General features: G+C 53.5%; 1 protein-coding gene across 1 annotated transcript; it reads left to right on the forward strand.

The window, feature by feature from the left end:
• Nucleotides 1–13,433: 13,433 nt before the first annotated feature.
• On the forward strand, nt 13,434–24,529 carry LOC148662581 (uncharacterized). The gene is made up of 8 exons (XM_088632238.1): nt 13,434–13,541; nt 16,991–17,065; nt 18,387–18,447; nt 18,761–18,960; nt 20,206–20,360; nt 21,616–22,079; nt 22,979–23,187; nt 24,238–24,529. Exons 1-8 carry the CDS (start codon nt 13,449–13,451, stop codon nt 24,445–24,447), a joined length of 1,467 nt encoding a protein of 488 aa, XP_088488364.1. The 5' UTR covers nt 13,434–13,448; the 3' UTR covers nt 24,448–24,529.
• Nucleotides 24,530–24,613: the final 84 nt, after the last annotated feature.

Below are 24,613 nucleotides of genomic sequence, written 5' to 3' on the forward strand. Positions count from 1 at the left end.
CTCAGCCCTGGCCAACGTTTCAGGGCTCCCAAACGTAAGTCGAACAGATACAGGCCGTTCCTTTGTTTCCACTATGTGTGATGGCTGTCACCGCAAATGTCCGGGATAAACACGCTTCTGCCTCTTACAGCCCACTTGAGTGCGATATGTTTTGTCATGATGTGTCAGAAACGTCCCATGTTGTTGTGTGTCCCACTGTACGTGTGCAATAGAGTGACGTGCGATGTTTTTCTGATTTTTTTTAACAGTAAAATGTGCAACGATGTTCTTTTTTGCATGCTATTGGAGTGTACAGGAGTGCTGGGTGTCCATACAGACATTCCCTCGCTGGGGACAGTAAAAGTCTTCTCTCTTTGCTGGACATTTTGTTTTTTTTGCCCATCGGTTGAGAGAGTTGACGTGTGAAAGAATGTGGGGTGTTAAAGTAGTTGATTTTATTGCTCTTGCTTTGTGTGAATGTGCTGTGATCTGTTGGGGGACTTTAAAGATGATCTCATCTGTGCCAGTGTGGGCTTAGCTTGTAACTCATCACTGCACACCGAGATAACGAGAAGCAGCAGACAAATGTCTCTTGTGATCTCTGTGATGGACTTGTCTCCTGTCCAGGGTGTGTGAGTGTGTGTGTGTGTCCTGTGATGGACTGGTGTCCTATCCAGGGTGTGTGAGTGTGTCCTGTGATGGACTGGTGTCCTGTCCAGGGTGTGTGAGTGAGTGTGTGTGTGTCCTGTGATGGACTTGTCTCCTATCCAGGGTGTGTGAGTGTGTGTGTGTCCTGTGATGGACTGGTGTCCTGTCCAGGGTGTGTGAGTGAGTGTGTGTGTGTCCTGTGATGGACTGGTGTCCTGTCCAGGGTGTGTGAGTGAGTGTGTGTGTGTCCTGTGATGGACTGGTGTCCTGTCCAGGGTGTGTGAGTGTGTGTGTGTGTGTCCTGTGATGGACTGGTGTCCTTTCCAGGGTGTGTGAGTGTGAGTGTGAGTGTGAGTGTGAGTGTGAGTGTGAGTGTGAGTGTGAGTGTGAGTGTGAGTGTGAGTGTGAGTGTGTGTGTCCTGTGATGGACTGCTGTCCTGTGCTGTCCACGCCTGCGTCTCCTGCAAATCTCCCCTTCAGCGAACGCAGAGCAGGAGCTGCTGCCCCCTAGTGGTTACTGGTGTAGGGGGACGAACTTGACATCCCCTCTCCATGTGGTTTAGGCAGCTGGGTAACTGGAAGAGACTCACACTAGAAAGTCCCAAGATAGGGTGGACATAATATAGTCACGACTGTCACGAGTCTGTTCTGCAGCTGTCGCTGGGAAAATTGTCATATTTAAACTGGAAACTGCTCTCTAGTGAACGTTAAAACCTGAAACGGGTTCGCTCTCCTCTGAGTGTCAGGGGAATAGAGGTGTTGTGCTTTATTTGGACGGGACTCCACCCTCTTGGCTCTCAGGGGAAAGCAGGGATGTGGAGAATAGGCTGTGTAGTCAAACGGAAGGGTATGTGTCTGGAGAGAAGCCAGGGTATCGGCTTCCACCACACAGGGCTGGGCGGCTTGTTCCCCACCCCCGCCACCCCTCTGTGTACAGAAGAGCCTCCTGTCCTGACTGGAGGAGCTCACCCAGCTGTGTCTGGAGAGAAGCCAGGGTATCGGCTTCCACCACACAGGGCTGGGCGGCTTGTTCCCCACCCCCGCCACCCCTCTGTGTACAGAAGAGCCTCCTGTCCTGACTGGAGGAGCTCACCCAGCTGTGTCTGGAGAGAAGCTGGGGTATCGGCTTCAACCACACGGACTGGGCAGCTTGTTCCCCACCCCCGCCACCCCTCTGTGTACAGAAGAGCCTCCTGTCCTGACTGGAGGAGCTCACCCAGCTGTGTCTGGAGAGAAGCCAGGGTATCGGCTTCAAAAACAGGGCTGGGCAGCTTGTTCCCCACCCCCACCCCCCTCTGTGTGCAGAAGAGCCCCGGCGCCATTTTCCCTTAAATCCTGAAAAATGAATTCGCTAGAACATCGTTGAGGACACGGTGGAAGCCGACATCTAATAAGCGGGTCTTTGAGCCGTAACTTCAGCAGTAACGAGTAACCTTTTTTTTTTTACTAGTTGTTTGAGGACGCCTCATGGCTGAACAGCCGGGCGGCTGGTAATGCGGCCCTTTTCCCGCCAGAGGGCGCCCAAAGTCCTATCGGACTTCCGTCAGGTCTACGCGTTCCCACAGTTGAAGCGATTTGGACAGAGGGAAGAGATTGGGAATTTATGAAGTATAAAATTAGGGAGTTAGCTATTAAAAGGAGCAAAACCCTAGTTATGTTAAAAAGAAATAAAGAAGATACTCTTATTAAAGATATAATCGAATTAACTCAGATTACTGATTACAGTCAGGAAGAAAAAGAAAAATTGAATCTTTTGCAATTGCAATTAGATCAGATTTATGAAGAAAAAGCTAAAGGTGCATTTATACGATCAAGAAGAATGTGGATGGAAATATTTTTATAATTTAGAAAAAAGAAATTTAGAATATAAATTGATTGACAAGTTAAAAATTAATGGCAGTATTACAGATAATCTCAGAGATATAGCTTTATATGTTACGGATTTTTACAAAACTTTATACTCAGCAAGACAGAACAGGTCGGATATGGATGTATTTTTGCATTCCATAAGGAGAGACGCTAGATTTATAGATGAGGAATTCCGTATACAATGTGATCAACAAATTACTAAGAACGAAATAAAGATTAATATTGATAAGTTAAAAGACAATAAATCCCCTGGGAATGATGGTTTATGTAGTGAATTTTATAAATTTTTTCAAGATTTGTTAATTGATTTTTTATTTGGTGTTTTTGAAGAAGCTATACAAAAAAAAGAAATGCCACCTTCTCTGAAACAGGGTTTGATTTCACTTATTCCCAAACCTGACAAGGATAAGCTAATATTAGAAAATTGGAGACCTATACCTCTGTTGAATAATGATGCAAAATTATTAGCTTTGATATTTGCGAATAGATTAAAGAAAGGGTTGGCTCAGATTATTGATGAGACGCAATCTGGTTTTATGAAAGGCAGGCATATTTGTAATAATATCCGTTTAAGCCGCCTTGCGCGCGTCCCTCTCGACTTCGGAGTTCCCGACACACCTACCCGTATTCTCCGCCATTTTCGGTCGCTGATCTTCTCTAACTTCTGGAAAAGAGAGGGTTGTTGTTGTTGTTGTTGTTGGTGGTGGTGGTGTTTTTTTTTTTTAAAACAACACCCTAAACGTCATCCAGGCCGGGCTGCGGTGGAGGGGATCCCCGTAACTCGGAGAGAGCTGGAGAGTCCGGAAAAGGCGCTATATAGGTGTACGGGGGTGGGGGGTTGAATAATATGAGCTGCCTTTTGGGTAAGAGGAAACTTTATCCAGGATTCTTCATTATAGGGGCAGCTCTGGGGTCGCTGGTGTGTTTCGGCCGGTGCCTAATTAATTAATTGAATTAATTCCTTATACACAAAGGAGTGGTGGCTCTGTGGCTCAGGATCTCTGCGCCCGTGGTCGGAAGGGGTTTCCCGGTTCGAATCCCGCGGCCGGTAGAGGAATCCTACTCCGTCGGGGCCCCCCCCTGAGCGAGGCCCTGAACCCCAGCTGCTCCAGGGGGCGCTGTACAATGTCTGCCCCTGCGCTCTGACCCCCAGCTTCTCTCTCTCCCCCTGTCTGTGTGTCTCCTGGAGAGCCAGCTGGGGTCTGCGACAAGACCGATTCCTCATGCCAGACATTGTATAGGGCCAAGAAAGTGATCTGATCTGGGGAAGTAACTCACAAAGAACAACTCTCTGTGTGTGTGTGTGTGTGTGTGTGTGTGTGTGTGTGTGTGTGTGTGTGTGTGTGTGTCCTGTGATGGACTGCTGTCTTGTCCAGGGTGTGTGAGTGTGTCTGTGTGTGTGTCCTGTGATGGACTGGTGTCCTGTCCAGGGTGTGTGAGTGTGTGTGTGTCCTGTGATGGACTGGTGTCCTGTCCAGGGTGTGTGTGTGTGTCCTGTGATGGACTGGTGTCCTGTCCAGGGTGTGTGAGTGTCCTGTGATGGACTGGTGTCCTGTCCAGGGTGTGTGTGTGTGTCTCCTGTGATGGACTGGTGTCCTGTCCAGGGTGTGTGTGTGTGTCCTGTGATGGACTGGTGTCCTGTCCAGGGTGTGTGTGTGTGTCCTGTGATGGACTGGTGTCCTGTCCAGGGTGTGTGAGTGTCCTGTGATGGACTGGTGTCCTGTCCAGGGTGTGTGTGTGTGTGTCCTGTGATGGACTGGTGTCCTGTCCAGGGTGTGTGTGTGTGTGTCCTGTGATGGACTGGTGTCCTGTCCAGGGTGTGTGAGTGTGTCCTGTGATGGACTGCTGTCCTGTCCAGGGTGTGTGAGTGTGTGGTGTGTGTCCTGTGATGGACTGCTGTCCTGTCCAGGGTTTGTGAGTGTGTGTGTGTCCTGTGATGGACTGGTGTCACATCCAGGGTGTAGGGACTCAGGCTTTGCGCCTGGGGCTGGGAGGGGTTTGCCGGTTCGAATCCCGCGGCCGGCAGAGGAATCCTACTCCGTCTGGGCCCCCCTGAGCGAGGCCCTGAACCCCAGCTGCTCCAGGTGGCGCTGTACAATGTCTGCCCCTGCGCTCTGACCCCCAGCTTCTCTCTCTCCCCCTGTCTGTGTGTCTCCTGGAGAGCCAGCTGGGGTCTGCGACAAGACCAATTCCTCAAAGTCGTAAAGTGATCTGATCGTATAGCTGCTGCCTCTACGTTAAACCTTGCTGGGGATCGTGGGAGTGAAGGTCCAAATTCTGACCGAGTGACATTTTTTCGTGCTCTTCACACGAGACGGGGGGAACCCGCAAGAAAGCCACGCGCGTGTCTCTTTTTATCCTGATTGCATCGCGCAAAAAAACAAAACAACCCACCACCGACGCAGATCCGAACTTTTCTGAGTGGGAGAGAAACCCCGACACACCCACAGCCCTGCTCCGTGGAAGAGCGCAAACGGACACACACCCTGGACAGGACAACAGTCCATCACAGGACACACACACACACTCACACACCCTGGACAGGACAACAGTCCATCACAGGACACACACACACACACACACACCCTGGACAGGACAACAGTCCATCACAGGACACACACACACACTCACACACCCTGGACAGGACACCAGTCCATCACAGGAGACACACACACACTCACACACCCTGGACAGGACACCAGTCCATCACAGGAGACACACACACACTCACACACCCTGGACAGGACAGCAGTCCATCACAGGACACTCACACACCCTGGACAGGACAGCAGTCCATCACAGGACACACACACACTCACACACCCTGGACAGGACAGCAGTCCATCACAGGACACACACACACACACACTCACACACCCTGGACAGGATACCAGTCCATCACAGGACACTCACACACCCTGGACAGGACAGAAGTCGATCACAGGACACACACACACACACACTCACACACACACACACACACACACACACACACACACACACACACACACACACCCTGGACAGGACACCAGTCCATCACAGGACACACACACACACACCCTGGACAGGACACCAGTCCATCACAGGACACACACACACACACCCTGGACAGGACACCAGTCCATCACAGGACACACACACACACACACACCCTGGACAGGACACCAGTCCATCACAGGACACTCACACACACTCACACACCCTGGACAGGACACCAGTCCATCACAGGACACACACACACACACACACACACACACACACACACACACACACCCTGGACAGGACACCAGTCCATCACAGGACACACACACACACACACACACACACACACACACACACCCTGGACAGGACACCAGTCCATCACAGGACACACACACACACACACACACACACACACACACACACACACCCTGGACAGGACACCAGTCCATCACAGGACACACACACACACACACACACACCCTGGACAGGACACCAGTCCATCACAGGACACACACACACACACACACACACACACACACACACACACACACACACCCTGGACAGGACACCAGTCCATCACAGGACACACACACACACCCTGGACAGGACACCAGTCCATCACAGGACACACACACACACACACACACACACACACACACACACACACACACACACACACACACACACACACACCCTGGACAGGACACCAGTCCATCACAGGACACACACACACACACACACACACACACACACACACCCTGGACAGGACACCAGTCCATCACAGGACACACACACACACACACACACACACACACCCTGGACAGGACACCAGTCCATCACAGGACACACACACACACACACACACACACACACACACACACACCCTGGACAGGACACCAGTCCATCACAGGACACACACACACACCCTGGACAGGACACCAGTCCATCACAGGACACACACACACACACACACACACACACACACACACACACACACACACACACACCCTGGACAGGACACCAGTCCATCACGGGACACACACACACACACCCTGGACAGGACACCAGTCCATCACGGGACACACACACACACTCACACACCCTGGACAGGACACCAGTCCATCACAGGACACACACACACACTCACACACCCTGGACAGGACACCAGTCCATCACAGGAGACACACACACACTCACACACCCTGGACAGGACACCAGTCCATCACAGGAGACACACACACACTCACACACCCTGGACAGGACACCAGTCCATCACAGGAGACACACACACACTCACACACCCTGGACAGGACACCAGTCCATCACAGGAGACACACACACACTCACACACCCTGGACAGGACACCAGTCCATCACAGGACACTCACACACCCTGGACAGGACAGCAGTCCATCACAGGACACACACACACACTCACACACCCTGGACAGGACAGCAGTCCATCACAGGACACACACACACACACACACACTCACACACCCTGGACAGGACACCAGTCCATCACAGGACACTCACACACCCTGGACAGGACAGAAGTCGATCACAGGACACACACACACACTCACACACCCTGGACAGGACACCAGTCCATCACAGGACACACACACACACACTCACACACCCTGGACAGGACAGCAGTCCATCACAGGACACACACACACGCACACACACACCCTGGACAGGACACTAGCCCATCACAGGACACACACACACACACTCACACACCCTGTACTGGACACCAGTCCATCACAGGACACACACACACACACACCCTGGACAGGACACCAGTCCATCACAGGACACACACCACACACTCACACACCCTGGACAGGACACCAGTCCATCACAGGACACACACACACACACACACACACACACACACACACACACACACACACACACACACACACCCTGGACAGGACACCAGTCCATCACAGGACACACACACACACACACACCCTGGACAGGACACCAGTCCATCACAGGACACACACACACACACACACCCTGGACAGGACACCAGTCCATCACAGGACACACACACACACTCACACACCCTGGACAGGACACCAGTCCATCACAGGGCACACACACACACTCACACACCCTGGACAGGACACCAGTCCATCACAGGACACACACACACCCTGGACAGGACAGAAGTCGATCACAGGACACACACACACACACTCACACACCCTGGACAGGACAGCAGTCCATCACAGGACACACACACACACACTCACACACCCTGGACAGGACACCAGTCCATCACAGGACACACACACACACACTCACACACCCTGGACAGGACACCAGTCCATCACAGGACACACACACACCTGCTGTCCAGTTTTCAACCCGCTTCTGCGCAGTTTGAGCTCGGACCCCAGCTCCGGGTGGTGTCTCCTCCACGAGCAGTACGATACTGGGGGAGAACTGAACTCCAGCCAGACAGGCTGAAGCCTTATTTTTTTAAGCGACTTCTGCATTCCCGAAGGCTGACTGGTGACGTGCACAGACGTGATTTTAAGAAGGTCCCCTTCTTAAAAGAAGGTTTTAAGATGGACACCAGTCCATCACAGGACACACACACACACACACACACACACACACACACACACACACCCTGGACAGGACACCAGTCCATCACAGGACACACACACACACCCTGGACAGGACACCAGTCCATCACAGGACACACACACACACACCCTGGACAGGACACCAGTCCATCACAGGACACACACACACACACCCTGGATAGGACACCAGTCCATCACAGGACACACACACACACACACACACACACACACACACACACACACACACACACACACACACACACACACACCCTGGACAGGACACCAGTCCATCACAGGACACACACACACACACACACACACACACACACACACACACACACACACACACACACACACACACACACCCCCTGGACAGGACACCAGTCCATCACAGGACACACACACACACACACACACACACACACACACACCCTGGACAGGACACCAGTCCATCACAGGACACACACACACACACACACACACACACACACACACACACACACCCTGGACAGGACACCAGTCCATCACAGGACACACACACACACACACACACACACACACACACACACACACACACACCCTGGACAGGACACCAGTCCATCACAGGACACACACACACACACACACACACACACACACACACACACACACACACCCTGGACAGGACACCAGTCCATCACAGGACACACACACACACACACACACACACACACACACACACACACACACACACACACACACACACACACCCTGGACAGGACACCAGTCCATCACAGGACACACACACACACACACACACACACACCCTGGACAGGACACCAGTCCATCACAGGACACACACACACACACACACACACACACACACACACACACACCCTGGACAGGACACCAGTCCATCACAGGACACACACACACACACACACACACACACACACACCCTGGACAGGACACCAGTCCATCACAGGACACACACACACACACACAGACACACACACACACACCCTGGACAGGACACCAGTCCATCACAGGACACACACACACACACACACACACACACACACACACACACACACACACACACACACACCCTGGACAGGACACCAGTCCATCACAGGACACACACACACACACACACACACACACACCCTGGACAGGACACCAGTCCATCACAGGACACACACACACACCCTGGACAGGACACCAGTCCATCACAGGACACACACACCCACCCTGGACAGGACACCAGTCCATCACAGGACACACACACACACCCTGGACAGGACACCAGTCCATCACAGGACACACACACACACACACACACACACACACACACACACACACACACACACCCTGGACAGGACACCAGTCCATCACAGGACACACACACACACACACACCCTGGACAGGACACCAGTCCATCACAGGACACACACACACACTCACACACCCTGGACAGGACACCAGTCCATCACAGGACACACACACACACACTCACACACCCTAGACATGACACCAGTCCATCACAGGACACACACACACACACTCACACACCCTGGACAGGACACCAGTCCATCACAGGACACACTCACACACCCTGGACAGGACACCAGTCCATCACAGGACACACACACACACCCTGGACAGGACACCAGTTCATCACAGGACACACACACACACCCTGGACAGGACACCAGTCCATCACAGGACACACACACACACCCTGGACAGGACACCAGTCCATCTTAGGACACACACACACACCCTGGACAGGACACCAGTCCATCACAGGACACACACACAAACACACACACACACACCCTGGACAGGACACCAGTCCATCACAGGACACACACACAAACACACACACACACCCTGGACAGGACACCAGTCCATCACAGGACACACACACACAAACACACACACACACCCTGGACAGGACACCAGTCCATCACAGGACACACACACAAACACACACACACACACCCTGGACAGGACACCAGTCCATCACAGGACATACACACTCCATCACAGGACACACACACACCTGCTGTCCAGTTTTCAACCCGCTTCTGCGCAGTTTGAGCTCGGAGCCCAGCTCCGGGTGGTGCCTCCTCCACGAGCAGTACGATACTGGGGGAGAACTGAACTCCAGCCAGACAGGCTGAAGCCTTATTTTTTTAAGCGACTTCTGCATTCCCGAAGGCTGACTGGTGACGTGCACAGACGTGATTTTAAGAAGGTCCCCGAGGGGCCTGAGGCTATTTGGGTGACCTGTTGTTGAGATTTCACAATGAACCCGCCCACCTCAACCGAAACGAGCCTGCAATTAAAAATTCAATCAGGCCTTCGCTCTTTTTCCGGGATGGAGTCTGCGAGCAGAATCCGTGTGTTACCCTGTGCCCCGATAGTGGTAGGAGCGGTGAACTCCTGCTGCCTTCACATGCTAAGCTCTGACCTTCACTGGCTGGCTTGGGCGCAGATGCTTCTCCCTTCCTGTCCTAAATTCCCAAATGGGGAACGTTGACCCGAAACTCCCTGATAAGAAAGGAATGTTTTAAGTGCTTTCTGATTCCTGGAATTTCTTGAGAAAGCTACCTCAAAGACAGGAGGGGGAGGGTGTAGAGAAACATGTGTATATATCAGCTGTGTAGAGCCACGTCCCCCCTGAGCTACTAAACCTACTATAGTCCTTACTGTGGTTCCTTGTGTGCCTATTATAAAGCTTGCCTACTGGCTTCAACAACAGTGCTGGGCAGCTTGTTCCCCACCCCCGCCCCCCTCTGTGTACAGAAGAGCCTCCTGTCCTGACTGGAGGAGCTCACCCAGCTGCGTCTGGAGGGAAGCCAGGGTATCGGCTTCAACCACAGGGCTGGGTGGCTCGTTCCCCACCCCCGCCCCCCTCTGTGTACAGAAGCGCCTCCTGTCCTGCCTGGAGGAGCTCACCCAGCCGTGTCTGGAGAGAAGCCGGGGTCACCGGCTCCCAACAGCAAAGCTGGGCGGCTTGCTCCCCACCCCCGCCCCCCCTCAGCGTAAAGCGGGGTCCCTGTTTCTCAGTTCCATATGCCCTTCCCTGGAGCTCCTGTTTCTCTGCTCTTTTTCAGACATCCGCTGGGTTGACGTCTACCCAGGGGCCTCGAGGAAAAGGCATCCTGCTAACAGAGGCCACTGCTGGAGGGGGCGAGAGTGTCGGAGGCCAGAGGCGTGCTCTGTCATGCCCTTCAATAGCTTCAGACCACTCCAGATCATCTCACAGTGGCTCCTTTCAGGTGGACACACCCCTCCTGCTCATGTCCTCTGGCCCTCTGTGAGTGTGTGAGCCCGGCCGTCTCTGTATTGAACGCTGGCTCTCTCACGCACGATACGAGAACAGGTTTTTTGTTTTGTTGTTTTACGGTCCTCCAGTTTGGTGTTTCGCCACGTTTCTGTTCATTTAAAATTATGCAACAAAAAGAAAACGAACTGGATTTTTTTATTGTGTTCCAGATTCTTGTAAAGAAGAGTTTTTGATGATTTATTTAATTTTGATCATTGAGCCCACTCCTGAAAGGTGAACGTGTGTATTTTCTGTAGGACTTGAAATCCCGAACTCCAGACATCGTGAATGAGGTCGATGATATCATTCTGATGTTGACTCCGGCTGTGGAAATGGGTACCTTGCTTTTGAGAACTGAGTACTCTGTCACTGACAGAACATGAAACAAAACATTTTACTGTCAGTGCGGGACACCCCCTTCAGACTCAAGAGACTCAGTTCCTCCAGCCTGTCAGTGTGGGACACTCTCTTCAGACTAAAGAGACCCAGTTCCTCCAGCCTGTCGGTGTGGGACCCTCCCTTCAGACTAAAGGAGGGGAGGGGAGATAAGGAAGAGGTCAAGCGTGTACAGAGGGGAGCTAAAGCAGAAGTTAAGAGAGAGCAAGGACGCCTACAGGAGGAAGGTAGAGGACAAGCTGCAAAGGAATAGGGTGAGAGATGTATGGAGCAGCATGAGAGAGATCACTGGCTTCAAACAGGCTGGGGTTGCAACAGAAGGGAACCTGGAGATGGCCAACAAGTTGAACCAGTTCTTTAACAGGTTTGATTCTGGGTCCTCTGTGGCGCAACACCCATCCCCCCACAGCCACACGCTCCCTAACCCTTCACAGCTGCAACTGCCCAACACCTCCTCCATCCCCCCACAAACATGGCCGCCTACAGCTACAACCCCCGACGGCTGCTCACCCACCCATCCCCCACAGCTGCCACTCTCCAACACCTCCGCCATTAACACCTCCGGCACTGAAAGCACTATGAGCACCATCCCCCGGGCCAGGCCGACCATCACGGCTGACCAGGTGAAGAAGGAGCTGAAGAGGCTGCACGGGGGTAAGGCCACAGGACCAGATAACATCTGTCCCAGAGTTCCGAGGGCCTGTGCTGATCAGCTGAGCGGAGTGCTCCAGCGACTGTTCAACCTGAGCCTGCGCTTGGAGAGAGTCCCGGTGCTCTGGAAGACATCATGCCTGGTCCCGGTACCAAAGTCTCCAATATATGCCAGGGACCTGTGCAATACATTTATATTTATATTTATATCTATGGTTACATCTATATTTATATTCATATGTGTGATACGATTTTTCTGTGTACTGTTCTGTTCTAGTTTGTTCTTTCTGTGTCCAGACTGTGAGTAACTCTTGTATTGTATTGTATGTATTGTACTATTAGTATATCATTCGTTACACTGTGGCTGTGTTGTGTGTGTTAAGCTGCTGTTGCACTGCAATTTCCCTCACGGGATCAATAAAGTATCTATCTATCTAAAGAGACTCAGTTCCTTCAGCCTGTGGGTGTGGGACCCTCCCTTCAGACTAAAGAGACTCCGTTCCTCCAGCCTGTCAGTGTGGGACACTCCCTTCAGACTAAAGAGACTCAGTTCCTTCAGCCTGTCGGTGTGGGACCCTGCCTTCAGACTAAAGAGGCTCAGTTCCTCCAGCCTGTTGGTGTGGGACCCTCCCTTCAGACTAAAGAGCTCATCCAACTGTGTCCTGAGAGAAGCCAGGGTATCGGCTTCAACCACACGGACTGGGCGGCTTGTTCCCCTCTCCCACCCCTCTCTGTGTACAGTAGAGCCTCCTGTCCTGACTGGAGGAGCTCACCCAGCTGTGTCTGGAGAGAAGCCAGGGTATTGGCTTCAACCCCCCTCAGCGTAAAGCGGGGTCCCTGTTTCCCAGTTCCATATGCCCTTCCCTGGAGCTCCTGTTTCTCTGCTCTTTTTCAGACATCCGCTGGGTTGACGTCTACCCAGGGGCCTCGAGGAAAAGGCATCCTGCTAACAGAGGCCACTGCTGCAGGGGGCGAGAGTGTCGGAAGCCAGAGGCGTGCTCTGTCATGCCCTTCAATAGCTTCAGACCACTCCAGATCATCTCACAGTGGCTCCTTTCAGGTGGACACACCCCTCCTGCTCATGTCCTCTGGCCCTCTGTGAGTGTGTGAGCCCGGCCGTCTCTGTATTGAGCGCTGGCTCTCTCACGCACGATACGAGAACAGGTTTTTTGTTTTGTTGTTTTACGGTCTTCCAGTTTGGTGTTTCGCCACGTTTCCGTTCATTTAAAATTATGCAACAAAAAGAAAACGAACTGGATTTTTTGATTGTGTTCCAGATTCTTGTAAAGAAGAGTTTTTGATGATTTATTTAATTTTTATCATTGAGCCCACTCCTGAAAGGTGAACGTGTGTATTTTCTGTAGGACTTGAAATCCCGAACTCCAGACATCGTGAATGCGGTCGATGATATCATTCTGATGTTGACTCCGGCTGTGGAAATGGGTACCTTGCTTTTGAGAACTGAGTACTCTGTCACTGACAGAACATGAAACAAAACATATTACTGTCAGTGCGGGACCCTCCCTTCAGACTAAAGAGCTCACCCGGCTGTGTCTGGAGAGAAGCCAGGGTAGCGGCTTCAACCACACGGACTGGGCAGCTTGTTCCCCACCCCCACCCCCCTCTGTGTACAGTAGAGCCTCCTGTCCTGACTGGAGGAGCTCACCCAGCTGTGTCTGGAGAGAAGCCAGGGTATCGGCTTCAACCACAGGGCTGGGCAGCTTGTTCCCCACCCCCACCCCCCTCTGTGTACAGTAGAGCCTCCTGTCCTGACTGGAGGAGCTCACCCAGCTGTGTCTGGAGAGAAGCCAGGGTATCGGCTTCAACCACAGGGCTGGGCAGCCTGTTCCCCACCCCCACCCCCCTCTGTGTACAGAAGAGCCTCCTGTACTGACTGGAGGAGCTCACCCGGCTGTGTCTGGAGAGAAGCCGGGGTATCGGCTTCAACCACACGGATTGGGCAGCTTGTTCCCCACCCTCACCACCCTCTGTGTACAGTAGAGCCTCCTGTACTGACTGGAGGAGCTCACCCAGCTGTGCCTGGGGAGAAGCCAGGGTATCTGCTTCATCCACAGGGCTGGGCGGCTTGTTCCCCACCCCCACCACCCTCTGTGTACAGTAGAGCCTCCTGTCCTGACTGGAGGAGCTCACCCAGCTGTGTCTGGAGAGAAGCCGGGGTATCGGCTTCAACAATGGCTGGACAGCTTGTTCCCCACCCCCACCCCCCTCTGTGTAAAGTGTGGCGTCTCAGCTTCCGAATGCTCTTTCGAGGAGCTCCTGTCTCCCTGCTCTTTTTCAGACGTCTGCTGGGTTGACTTCGTCCCCGGGCCGGGAGTAAAGACTGTGTGTCGATAACAGAGGCCAGTGCTGGAGGGGACGAGAGTGTAACAGAACATGCTCTGTCAGGCCTCTTCGACAGCTGTGAATCATTTCCTGGCACAGTCGAAGCTCAGGTCTGCACAAGTCTCTGGCGCTCTGTAAGTGAGTGAACCCCTGTGGCTTCTGTCGTTAATTTCAACTGGTCAGGACCTGTATTCCAATATTGGCTCTATCAAAACAGGTTTTGTATTTACTGTAATTGTCCTCCATTTTGGCGTGGTTCTATGACTTTGAACTATGTTTTCATGTCGTACAAAAAACGAAACCGGATTATTTATTGGTCCCGATTCTCGTAAGCGAGTTTTTTTTTTTTTTTTATTGTTGCAGCCACTCCTGAGCAAAGCGCTTATTTTCTGTAGGCAACAGTTTCTCATCTTACAGTCGAAAGAAGCTTCAGACAGCATGAATCAAAGAGGTGGTATCGTTGCGATGTTGACACTAAGGCTGGAGATCCTGACATTAAAAGTCGGACTGAAGAGACTCAGTCCCTCCAGCCTGGCAGTGCAGGGCGCTCCCTTCAGACTAAAGAGACTCAGTTCCTCCAGCCTGTCAGTGTGGGATGCTCCCTTCAGACTAAAGAGGCTCAGTCCCTCCAGCCTGTCAGTGTGGGACCCTCCCTTCAGACTAAAGAGACTCAGTTCCTCCAACCTGGCGGCGTGGGACCCTCCCTTCAGACTAAAGAGACTCAGTTCCTCCAGCCTCTCAGTGTGGGACCCCTCCCTCAGACCCTGACACGTACCGTGTCTGGTTGCTGAAATCGCTGTACATTGCTGTGAACACACGTGACTCTGGTGCTTTCACTGACACAGAAAAGGGTCTCACGTCAGCCCCTGTCCACACAGCTGCGTACATTAGCGGGACAAACACGGGGGGGGGGGGGGCTGCTGGTGTGAGAATGCTGTAATGGGGTCTGCAGGAGTGCCTCCTGGTAGAGGTGTCTGCCGAAGGGGGTTGGGGGCAGAGCAGTCCAGGCCCGGTGCTGGGCAGCCTGTTCCCCACCCCCGCCACCCTCTGTGTACAGTAGAGCCTCCTGCCCTGACTGGAGGAGCTCACCCAGCTGTGTCCTGAGAGAAGCCAGGGTATCGGCTTCAACCACAGGGCTGGGCAGCTTGTTCCCCACCCCCGCCCCTTGTCTTGACCCATCATGGCCTCCTAATCACCCTCCCCTCTCTGAACTGGCTCCATCCCTCTGCTCTCCTCCCCACTGAGAGCTGCTGTGTGCTGAGCGGACTGGAGCATCATCCAGGTGGGGGCTGCACACTGGGGGGGGCTGGAGGGGATCCCCCTGACCTGGGAAGAGATCTGAGGGGAGGGTCCAGCAAGAGCCCTATATAGAGGGCAAGGCGCTATATAGAGAGTGTAAAGATGGTGATAAAGGTGATTATTATTGAGGGTATCGGCCAGGGTATCGGCTTCAACCACAGGGCTGGGCGTCTTGTTCCCCGCCCCCACCCCCCTCTGTGTACAGAAGAGCCTGCTGTCCCACTGAGAGCTGCTGTGTGCTGTGTGCTGTGTGCTGTGTGCTGAGCGGACTGGAGCATCATCCAGGTGGGGGCTGCACACTAGGGGGGGCTGGAGGGGATCCCCCTGACCTGGGAAGAGCTCAGAGGGGAGGGTCCAGAAAGGCGCTATATAAGTGTAAGCAATTATTAATTATTATTATTATTATTATATTATTATTATATATAATATATATTTTATTATTATATTATTATATTATTATTATTATACCTTATATATATTATTATTATACCTTATTATTATACCTCAGGACATACAGCTCCACTTGCTATTATTATTATTATTATTATTATTATTATTATTATTAATAATAATAATAATAATAATAATAACAATTCAGAACCTCACTACCGTCGATGTAGCTGCAGATTATAATAACAATAATCGAATAATATTATTCTAACAATGATCGCGAGGGCGCTGGAGTGAAACCCTGCTTGGTCGCTCAGGGCCAGACGGCCTCTTCGATCGCGATCGGTCAGGGGGCCCAGGTTGGGAAATTCCTCGGGGTCAGTCACGCCGGCTCCGCTTTGCCTCCCCCCTCTCGGAATTTCAGACGCCCCACCCCAGCCCTGGAGCAGTCTGAGTAGGGGGGCGGGTTTCGGCAGCCCTGCGCGCCTTATATGGTGTTTCTTACCTGTTCGCAGCGCTATAAGACAGGCTCGGGGAAGGGCACCCTGTCGCAGTCCTCACAGGAACAGCCAAGAGAGAATCGTACAGACGTGAGTCTTAACGCTTTATTTTATTAACCTGCTCCGTTTATCTGTTTAGAATAATAATAATCAGCCGTATTTTACATAGCGCCTTTAAAGGTGGCCTCTCAAACTGCTTTACAGGATGTATATAGTTCCTTATGTAAAAACAACCGAAAGATGAAAGCAATAGACCTTTATTTTGTGTGGTGTTTGTAGATCCTTTCGTTGTTCAACAAAAAAGAAAAACATCTCTACAGAGGCAGCTCCATGACGCCCTCTCAAAACAACAACAGATTTTGCTGATTTTGCTGAGAGAGTGTAGCTGAGACAGAGGGACTGTTCTCAGTTATATAATAAATAACAATATGTATAAATAACAATAAATAAGAAGAATACACCAGATAAGACACAATGACAGCACACAGAGGAGACTGGGGGTTGTGGCACTAGGAGAAGCAGAGGGGATGAAGGACAGAACCAGTTCAGGAGAGGCTCTTCTGAAGAAGAGGGTTTGGAGTCTGGATTGGCAGGAGTTTAGAGAAGGTGACTCTCTGATATCCTTGGGCGGAGAGTTCCAGAGCTTGGGGGGGGCACAACAGGAGAAGGCCCTGTCGCCCCTAGAGTGTAGACGGGCTTGGGGGACAGTAAGGAGGGCAGAATTTGAAGAGCGGAGGTTGCGAGGTGGGGAGTAGGGCGACGATAGCTCAGACAGGTACTGAGGCGCCCAGCCATGCAGAGCCTAATAGGTGAGCAGGAGGGTTTTAAAAGTCCACACGGAATTTGACCGGAAGCCAGTGCAGGGACTCCAGGACAGGAGTAATGTGAACACTTGCACTAGACCTGGTCAGGATTCTGGCTGCTGAATTTTGGACCTACTGCAGCTTTCATGCCACCTTATGAATTATGAATTTGACCGGAACCCGTTTAGGCTCTGCGATCCCGTCTGCTGCCTTCGCCACGTGCTTTCGATTTGGGGGGGAGGGGTGTCTGTGCTGTCCGCCCCACCCCACCCCCGATCACAGAAACTGATCAATGGTTAAGAGGGGTCAGTTTACGACGCTTTGCACAGCATTCCAGTGAGCTGTGAGTCTCCTAGACAATGCAGCCGAGACTTGTGTAGACTTGAAATCGGCGCGTGCTTTCTCCACTGGGTACCTCCCCAGTAGGGTGTCCCAAGCAGCGTGTCGGTCTCTCAGCTTGAGTTGCGGTTCATCTCGAACCCAACCGGGCGACGAGCTGGTGTTCTGGCAGAGGAACGGCGGGGGGGTTAGAGGGAAACAACTTTATATTCGTGATTTTTGCCTTAAAAAAACAACAACAAAACAAAACAGCCTCTTTCTCTTTGCAGGAGAGACGTTTCAGTGCCGAAGTCCGCCCTCGAACCTGCTTCAAGATGTCTCAGTGTCGCGGTAAGCGTGGTCTGAGCCGCCAACCCCAATCGGATATTGTGATGCTCCGCCTGCAGCTGTGCTTTTTGAGCCCTCGCTGTCTTGCGGAGGTGCGGGGAGGCTTTAGGATTCACGAGCTGAGCCACAGTGAACTGTCTTGATTTCAGTTATTGAAGGTGTTTGCTCAGGGCAGACGCTCAGGAAGATTCACACGGGCTCAGGGGCTCAAGGTCTTCATGTTGGACGCTCTGGGTTGGAAAGGTTTTGACATGGGGGACGTGGGGCTGAAGAAAATATTTAAAAAGCCTGTTTTTTTTTGTTGAATGTCTCTCAGACCTAGTGCCTGCGGATCAGCAGCTGATGAACGACATGGATATGTTCCGGGACATGGTCCCGGCCGCAGAGAAGACGGCTCTGCTCTTCCACCTGTCCTACCTGTGTCTGGCCACCCACCCCGAGCTGGAGAGGAAGCTGAGGCTCAAGGCCACCGAGAGCCAGCAGCTGTTCGCCTCCTCCGAGGTCCTGCTGCTCCAGGTGGGTCTGTGTGCCTGCTGCTCCATGTGAGTCTGTGTGTGTCTCAGTTGTGTGTGTGTGTGTGTGTGAGTGTGTGTGTGTGTGTGTGTGTGTGTGTGTCCTGTGATGGACTGGTGTCCTGCCCAGGGTGTGTGTGTGTGTGTCCTGTGATGGACTGGTGTCCTGCCCAGGGTGTGTAAGTGTGTGTGTCCTGTGATGGACTGGTGTCCTGTCCAGGGTGTGTGATTGTGTGTGTGTGTGTCCTGTGATGGACTGGTGTCCTGTCCAGTGTGTGTCCTGTGATGGACTAGTGTCCTTTCCAGGGTGTGTGAGTGTGTGGGTGTCCTGTGATGGACTGGTGTCCTGTCCAGGGTGTGTGAGTGTGTGTCCTGTGATGGGCTGGTGTCCTGTCCAGGGTGTGTGAGTGTGTGTGTGTCCTGTGATGGACTGGTGTCCTGTCCAGGGTGTGTGAGTGTGTGTGTGTGTGTGTCCTGTGATGGACTGGTGTCCTGTCCAGTGTGTGTCCTGTGATGGACTGGTGTCCTTTCCAGGGTGTGTGAGTGTGTGGGTGTCCTGTGATGGACTGGTGTCCTGTCCAGGGTGTGTGAGTGTGTGTGTGTGTCCTGTGATGGACTGGTGTCCTGTCCAGGGTGTGTGAGTGTGTGTGTGTGATGGACTGCTGTCCTGTCCAGGGTGTGTGAGTGTGTGTGTCCTGTGATGGACTGCTGTCCTGTCCAGGGTGTGTGAGTGTGTTTGTGTCTGTGATGGACTGGTGTCCTGTCCAGGGTGTGTAAGTGTGTGTGTCCTGTGATGGACTGGTGTCCTGTCCAGGGTGTGTGAGTGTGTGTGTCCTGTGATGGACTGCTGTCCTGTCCAGGGTGTGTGTGTGTGTGTCCTGTGATGGACTGGTGTCCTGTCCAGGGTGTGTGTGTGTGTCCTGTGATGGACTGCTGTCCTGTCCAGGGTGTGTGAGTGTGTGTGTGTCCTGTGATGGACTGCTGTCCTGTCCAGGGTGTGTGAGTGTGTGTGTGTCCTGTGATGGACTGGTGGCCTGTCCAGGGTGTGTGAGTGTGTGTGTGTGTCCTGTGATGGACTGCTGTCCTGTCCAGGGTGTGTGATGGATGGATAGTCTGCTGTAAGATACATCCTAAAATCTAGAACCAGGGCGTCCTCCCTGTTGAGATCACAGCGCTGGAGACTCTGAGACAGTGGGGGATCAGCATTGCGAACAGAGATAACGGTGCCGGGGCTTGATCTCGCTCGCAGTGCGCCAGTACAGGGACCAACATCGTCGGCACCATGATGCCGATGATCCGGACGGCGGTGAAGAAGAGGAACGTGGCGCTGGCCAAGAAGTTCCTGGATAAGTCGAAGGGCTGGATCGAGGACATCTGCCACCAGGTGGACCGCTCGGTGGAAAAGTAAGACCCCCCCCGTCACCGCAAGCAGCCAGAGACCCCGGGATATCGGGATGCATTCCGACCGAACAGCTTGTTCCACACTCCCACCACCCTTTGTGTAAAGCACTTCCTGTGAGGCTCGAAGTATCCGCTCCCATCCTGTCTGCGGTTTCTTCATGTTAGTGTGAAGTGTCCTGACACCACTGAAGACCTTATTTGACCAACTAGGAGAAAGTACTGCGAGATCCTCTTCTGCTGTTGGCGGCAGTCAAAACTCTTCATCGGTCACCCAGTGGCTTCAAGATCACCACAGCCGAAGTAGGCCAGGGAGCCAATGAGAGGCAGAGTTGTTTATAAGATTACGTTATGGGCCCTTTATACAGTTTCTTGCATGAGGAACTGGTCTTGTCGCAGAGCCCAGGTGGCTCTCCAGGAGACACACAGACAGGGGGAGAGAGAGAAGCTGGGGGGTCAGAGCGCAGGGTCGGCCATTTCTACGGCGCCACCTGGAGCAGCTGGGGTTCAGGGCTGTAGAGTTCAGCAGCTGTAGGAGTGACTCAATCCCACTGCTGCCCTCTGCTGGCGAACAGGGGGAGGCTCCTTCCAATGGGTCCCAGGCTGCTTTCAAGCAGCAATAATAATAATAATAATAATAGAAATAATAATAATAATTATAATAATTGTTTACTCTTATATAGTGCTTTTCTGGACACTCCACTCAAAGCACTTTATAGGTCAGGGGGAATCCCACTACCGCCACCAGTGTGCAGCCCCCACCTGGATGATGCTCCAGTCCGCTCAGCACACAGCAGCTCTCAGTGGGGAGGAGAGCAGAGGGATGGAGCCAGTTCAGAGAGGGGGGTGATTAGGAGGCCATGATGGGTCAAGACCAGGGGGGGAATCAGGCCAGGACACTGGGGTAACACCCCTACTCTTCTCCAGAGACACCCCGGGATTGTTAATGAGCACAGAGAGTCAGGACCTCGGTTTGACGTCTCATCCGAAGGACGGCGCCTGTTAACAGTCCAGTGTCCCCCGTCACTATACTGGGGCATCAGGACCCACACAGACCGCAGGGTGAGAGCGCCCCCTGCTGGCCCCACTAACACCTCTCCCAGCAGCAGTCTCAGTTTTTCAGCAGGTGGACGTCTCTCCCCCCCCCCCGTCTCTCGGCTCGCTGGCTCAGATTCTCCTGTCCCGTACGGTCTCGGTGAGGGAAGGGGGGGCTTCCACACAAAAGAGGGGTCACAGCTCCCCACCTGGTCTCCTCCTGCAGGTACGAGAATCTGAGCAAAGGCGTGGGCGACACCTGCAGCGACGTGGTCAAGACCAAGGCGGACAAGGAGCAGCAGAAGAAGGAGAAGACGGCGGAGGCCCAGGCCCTGGAGGGACAGTGCAACAAGCTGGACGCCTCGGTCAAACAGCTGCAGGGGGAGAGGAACCAGCTGGAGACGGACATCCAGGACAAGAACAAGGAGCTGCAGGGCCTCATCAGCAGCATCGGGGATCGGGACCGCAAGTTCGGCATCGTGGCGGCCGTGGTGCCCATCCTGGGCAACATGATCAACGCCATCCAGAAGGCCACCAACAACCCCAAGGACAAGGCGGCCGTGGAGACCCTCAAGGTCCAGCTGGAGGAGCTGCGCAGCCGCAAGGACGCCAAGGTGTCGGAGATGTGGCAGAAGGAGAAGGAGCTGATCCGGCTGCAGCTGGACTACGCCAAGGTCCAGATCGACATGGGTAGGCGGGATCATGGGGCCTCTGGGACGTGTTTTGTGTGGGGTGTTGGCCTCAACAACGTGGCTGGACGGCTTGCTCCACACCCCTACCACCCTTTGTGTGAAGGAGCCGCTCCTGTCCTGACTGAAGTCCCGCTCTCGGCTTCAAGCCCATAGCAAAGTCAGGATTTAGGGAAATGCGTTTTTATTTTTTACGTGATTGTTTGCTTTTAACAGACCTGAGCTGTCGCCAGAGTTGAAACCGGTAGGCGGGCGGGTTGCCGGACCGTGGGGGGCTGCTGGGACGAGGCTTGTCCGCCGGGGTGAGGCCATGGCCTCGGCAACCCCGATTCCCACCGGCAGCTCAGGACAGGCCTGCCCGGTCCGGCAGCTCGGTGCACGAAAACGTCCTGTTTGTAACCTCCAGGCTCGGCTGGCAGATCAGTAACTGACTGGGAAGCAGATCTCAGCCAGCTGCGTGTCGACCCAATTCTGGGTGTCGGCTTCAGCCGCATGGCTGGCCAGGGTGTTCCCCACTCCCCCCACCCTTTGTGTACAGAAGACCCCCCTGTCCTGCCTGGAGGAGCTCACCCAGCTGTGTCTGGAGAGAAGCCAGGGTATCGGCTTCAACTACAGGGCTAGGCAGCTTGTTCCCCACCCCCACCACCCTCTGTGTACAGAAGAGCCTCTTGGGTTTTATCTGCACCCCTGCAGAGTTCTTCACTTTTCAAGGGATGGTTTTATCCCCCAGGTAGCAACAAATCAGGATGAACAATAACGCTGCAAAGGCAAATTAAATGTAACTTTCTCTGCAGTGAGCTTAAAAAGCCTCAGCACTACTCCTGTCCATAGTTAACCAGAGACATCTGCCTTTTGATCCAGCCTCTCCAACGATTCCCGTTTTCCTCCCCTGCCTCTCAGGATCCATTGGCGACCCCAAGATGCTGGCGGAGGTCCAGAAGTGCCTGACCAAGATCCAGGAGATCCTGCTGCAGATGAAGAAATTCTGGGAGATGACCGGCGTGGCGCTGGACAACCTCAAGCAGAGGACCTTCGCCGGAGAGGACATGCTGGACTTCCTGGAGGACTGCGAGATGGACTTCCTGTCCAGCCTGGATAAGGCCGAGCCGGTCAGTTGGTTTTTCCGCTCGATTCTGGTAGATCGATCTCAGGGGTGGGGGTGGACAGAGCTGTCCTGCTCGGCATCTCTCTCGGTCGGGTTGAACTTCTCTGATCTGGTACCTGCTGGCCCCGGATCTTTGTCCTGGACACTCCCAGGCACTCCGACTTGTCCAGAAATTGTACTGCAGCACCAACAATCCTACGGGCAGCCCCTGAGCCGCTGAGGCGCTGATGTTACTGTGGCTCCTGACCGGTGCGGCGCTTGTCCTGGGTGGTGTCTGTTCTGTCGCCCTGTCAGGTGGAGATAAGAGAAACGAGAGTGAAAAGTGTAGCCTACGGCGATAGCTCCGAGATTGAAGAGCAAGGTGGGAGGTTTCACAGGGGACGCAGGCGATCGGGAGATGTGGCTGTGGATCGGGGAGGGGGGTAGTTTATGTGCTAAACATCCAGACGGCCCCCGGTGCCTTCTGGGATAGAATTCGGTCAGACCCTTTCACGGGTCAGGGATGATCCTGTGGGTGGTTTGTCGCTGCAGGGGTTTGCGAGACACGCGGACCGCCTCCCCAATGCCTTCTGGGATAGAGGTCCCCCCCCCCCCTCTCTGTGCTCATTAACAATCCCAGGGCGTTTCTCGAAAAGAGTAGGGGTGTAACCCCGGCGTCCTGGTCAAATTTCCCATTGGCCCTTACCAATCATGGCCTCCTAATAACCCCCCTCTCTGAACTGGCTTCATCACTCTGCTCTCCTCCCCACTGAGAGCTGCTGTGTGGGGAGCGTTCTGGCGCACTATGGCTGCCGTCGCATCATCCAGGTGGGGGCTGCACACTGGTGGCGGTAGTGGGATTCCCCCTGACCTGTCAAGCACTGTGAGTGGAGGGTCCAGAAAAGCGCTCTACAAGTGCAAGCAATTCTTAATCATTATGATAAGACCCGCCACTATTTATCCCGAACCGCGCGGGTCGTCTAACTGGGGAACTGGAGTCGCGCGGCTCAGACGGCAGGATCGCTCTCGTTTCCCGCCTCACGTCTGCGCTTCTCCTCCTCCCCCTTCCCCGCAGATCTGGAAGAGCTTCTGCAACGTCTGCATGCACGTCCGCGGGATGTTCATCCTGCAGTCCAAGGAGGCCTACAGGTTCCTGGAGGTCAGCCCCTCGGCGCTGAGCAAGGAGCAGTGGCAGCAGGAGTACAACAGCGTGGTGGCGCAGCTCGACAAGCTGAACCCCCCCGCCCCCCAGGAGGCCGGGAAGGCGGTCGAGGGGCCGAAGTAGGGGGGAGGGGGCTGCTGGGATACCGACAGCTCTGAAGGGGCTCCGGCGATGCTGTTCACACGCAATAAAAGGTCGATCGGCATCTCTTGTTTAGTGGCTTTTTTTTCCCCGCCGTGATTATCCGTACCAGGGGGGGGCCCTGCTTTCAATCCCCCGCCCGTCAGCG

This window comes from Lepisosteus platostomus, chromosome 5 (assembly GCF_059453375.1).
Source record: "Lepisosteus platostomus isolate fLepPlt1 chromosome 5, fLepPlt1.hap1, whole genome shotgun sequence".
NCBI lineage: Eukaryota > Metazoa > Chordata > Actinopteri > Semionotiformes > Lepisosteidae > Lepisosteus > Lepisosteus platostomus.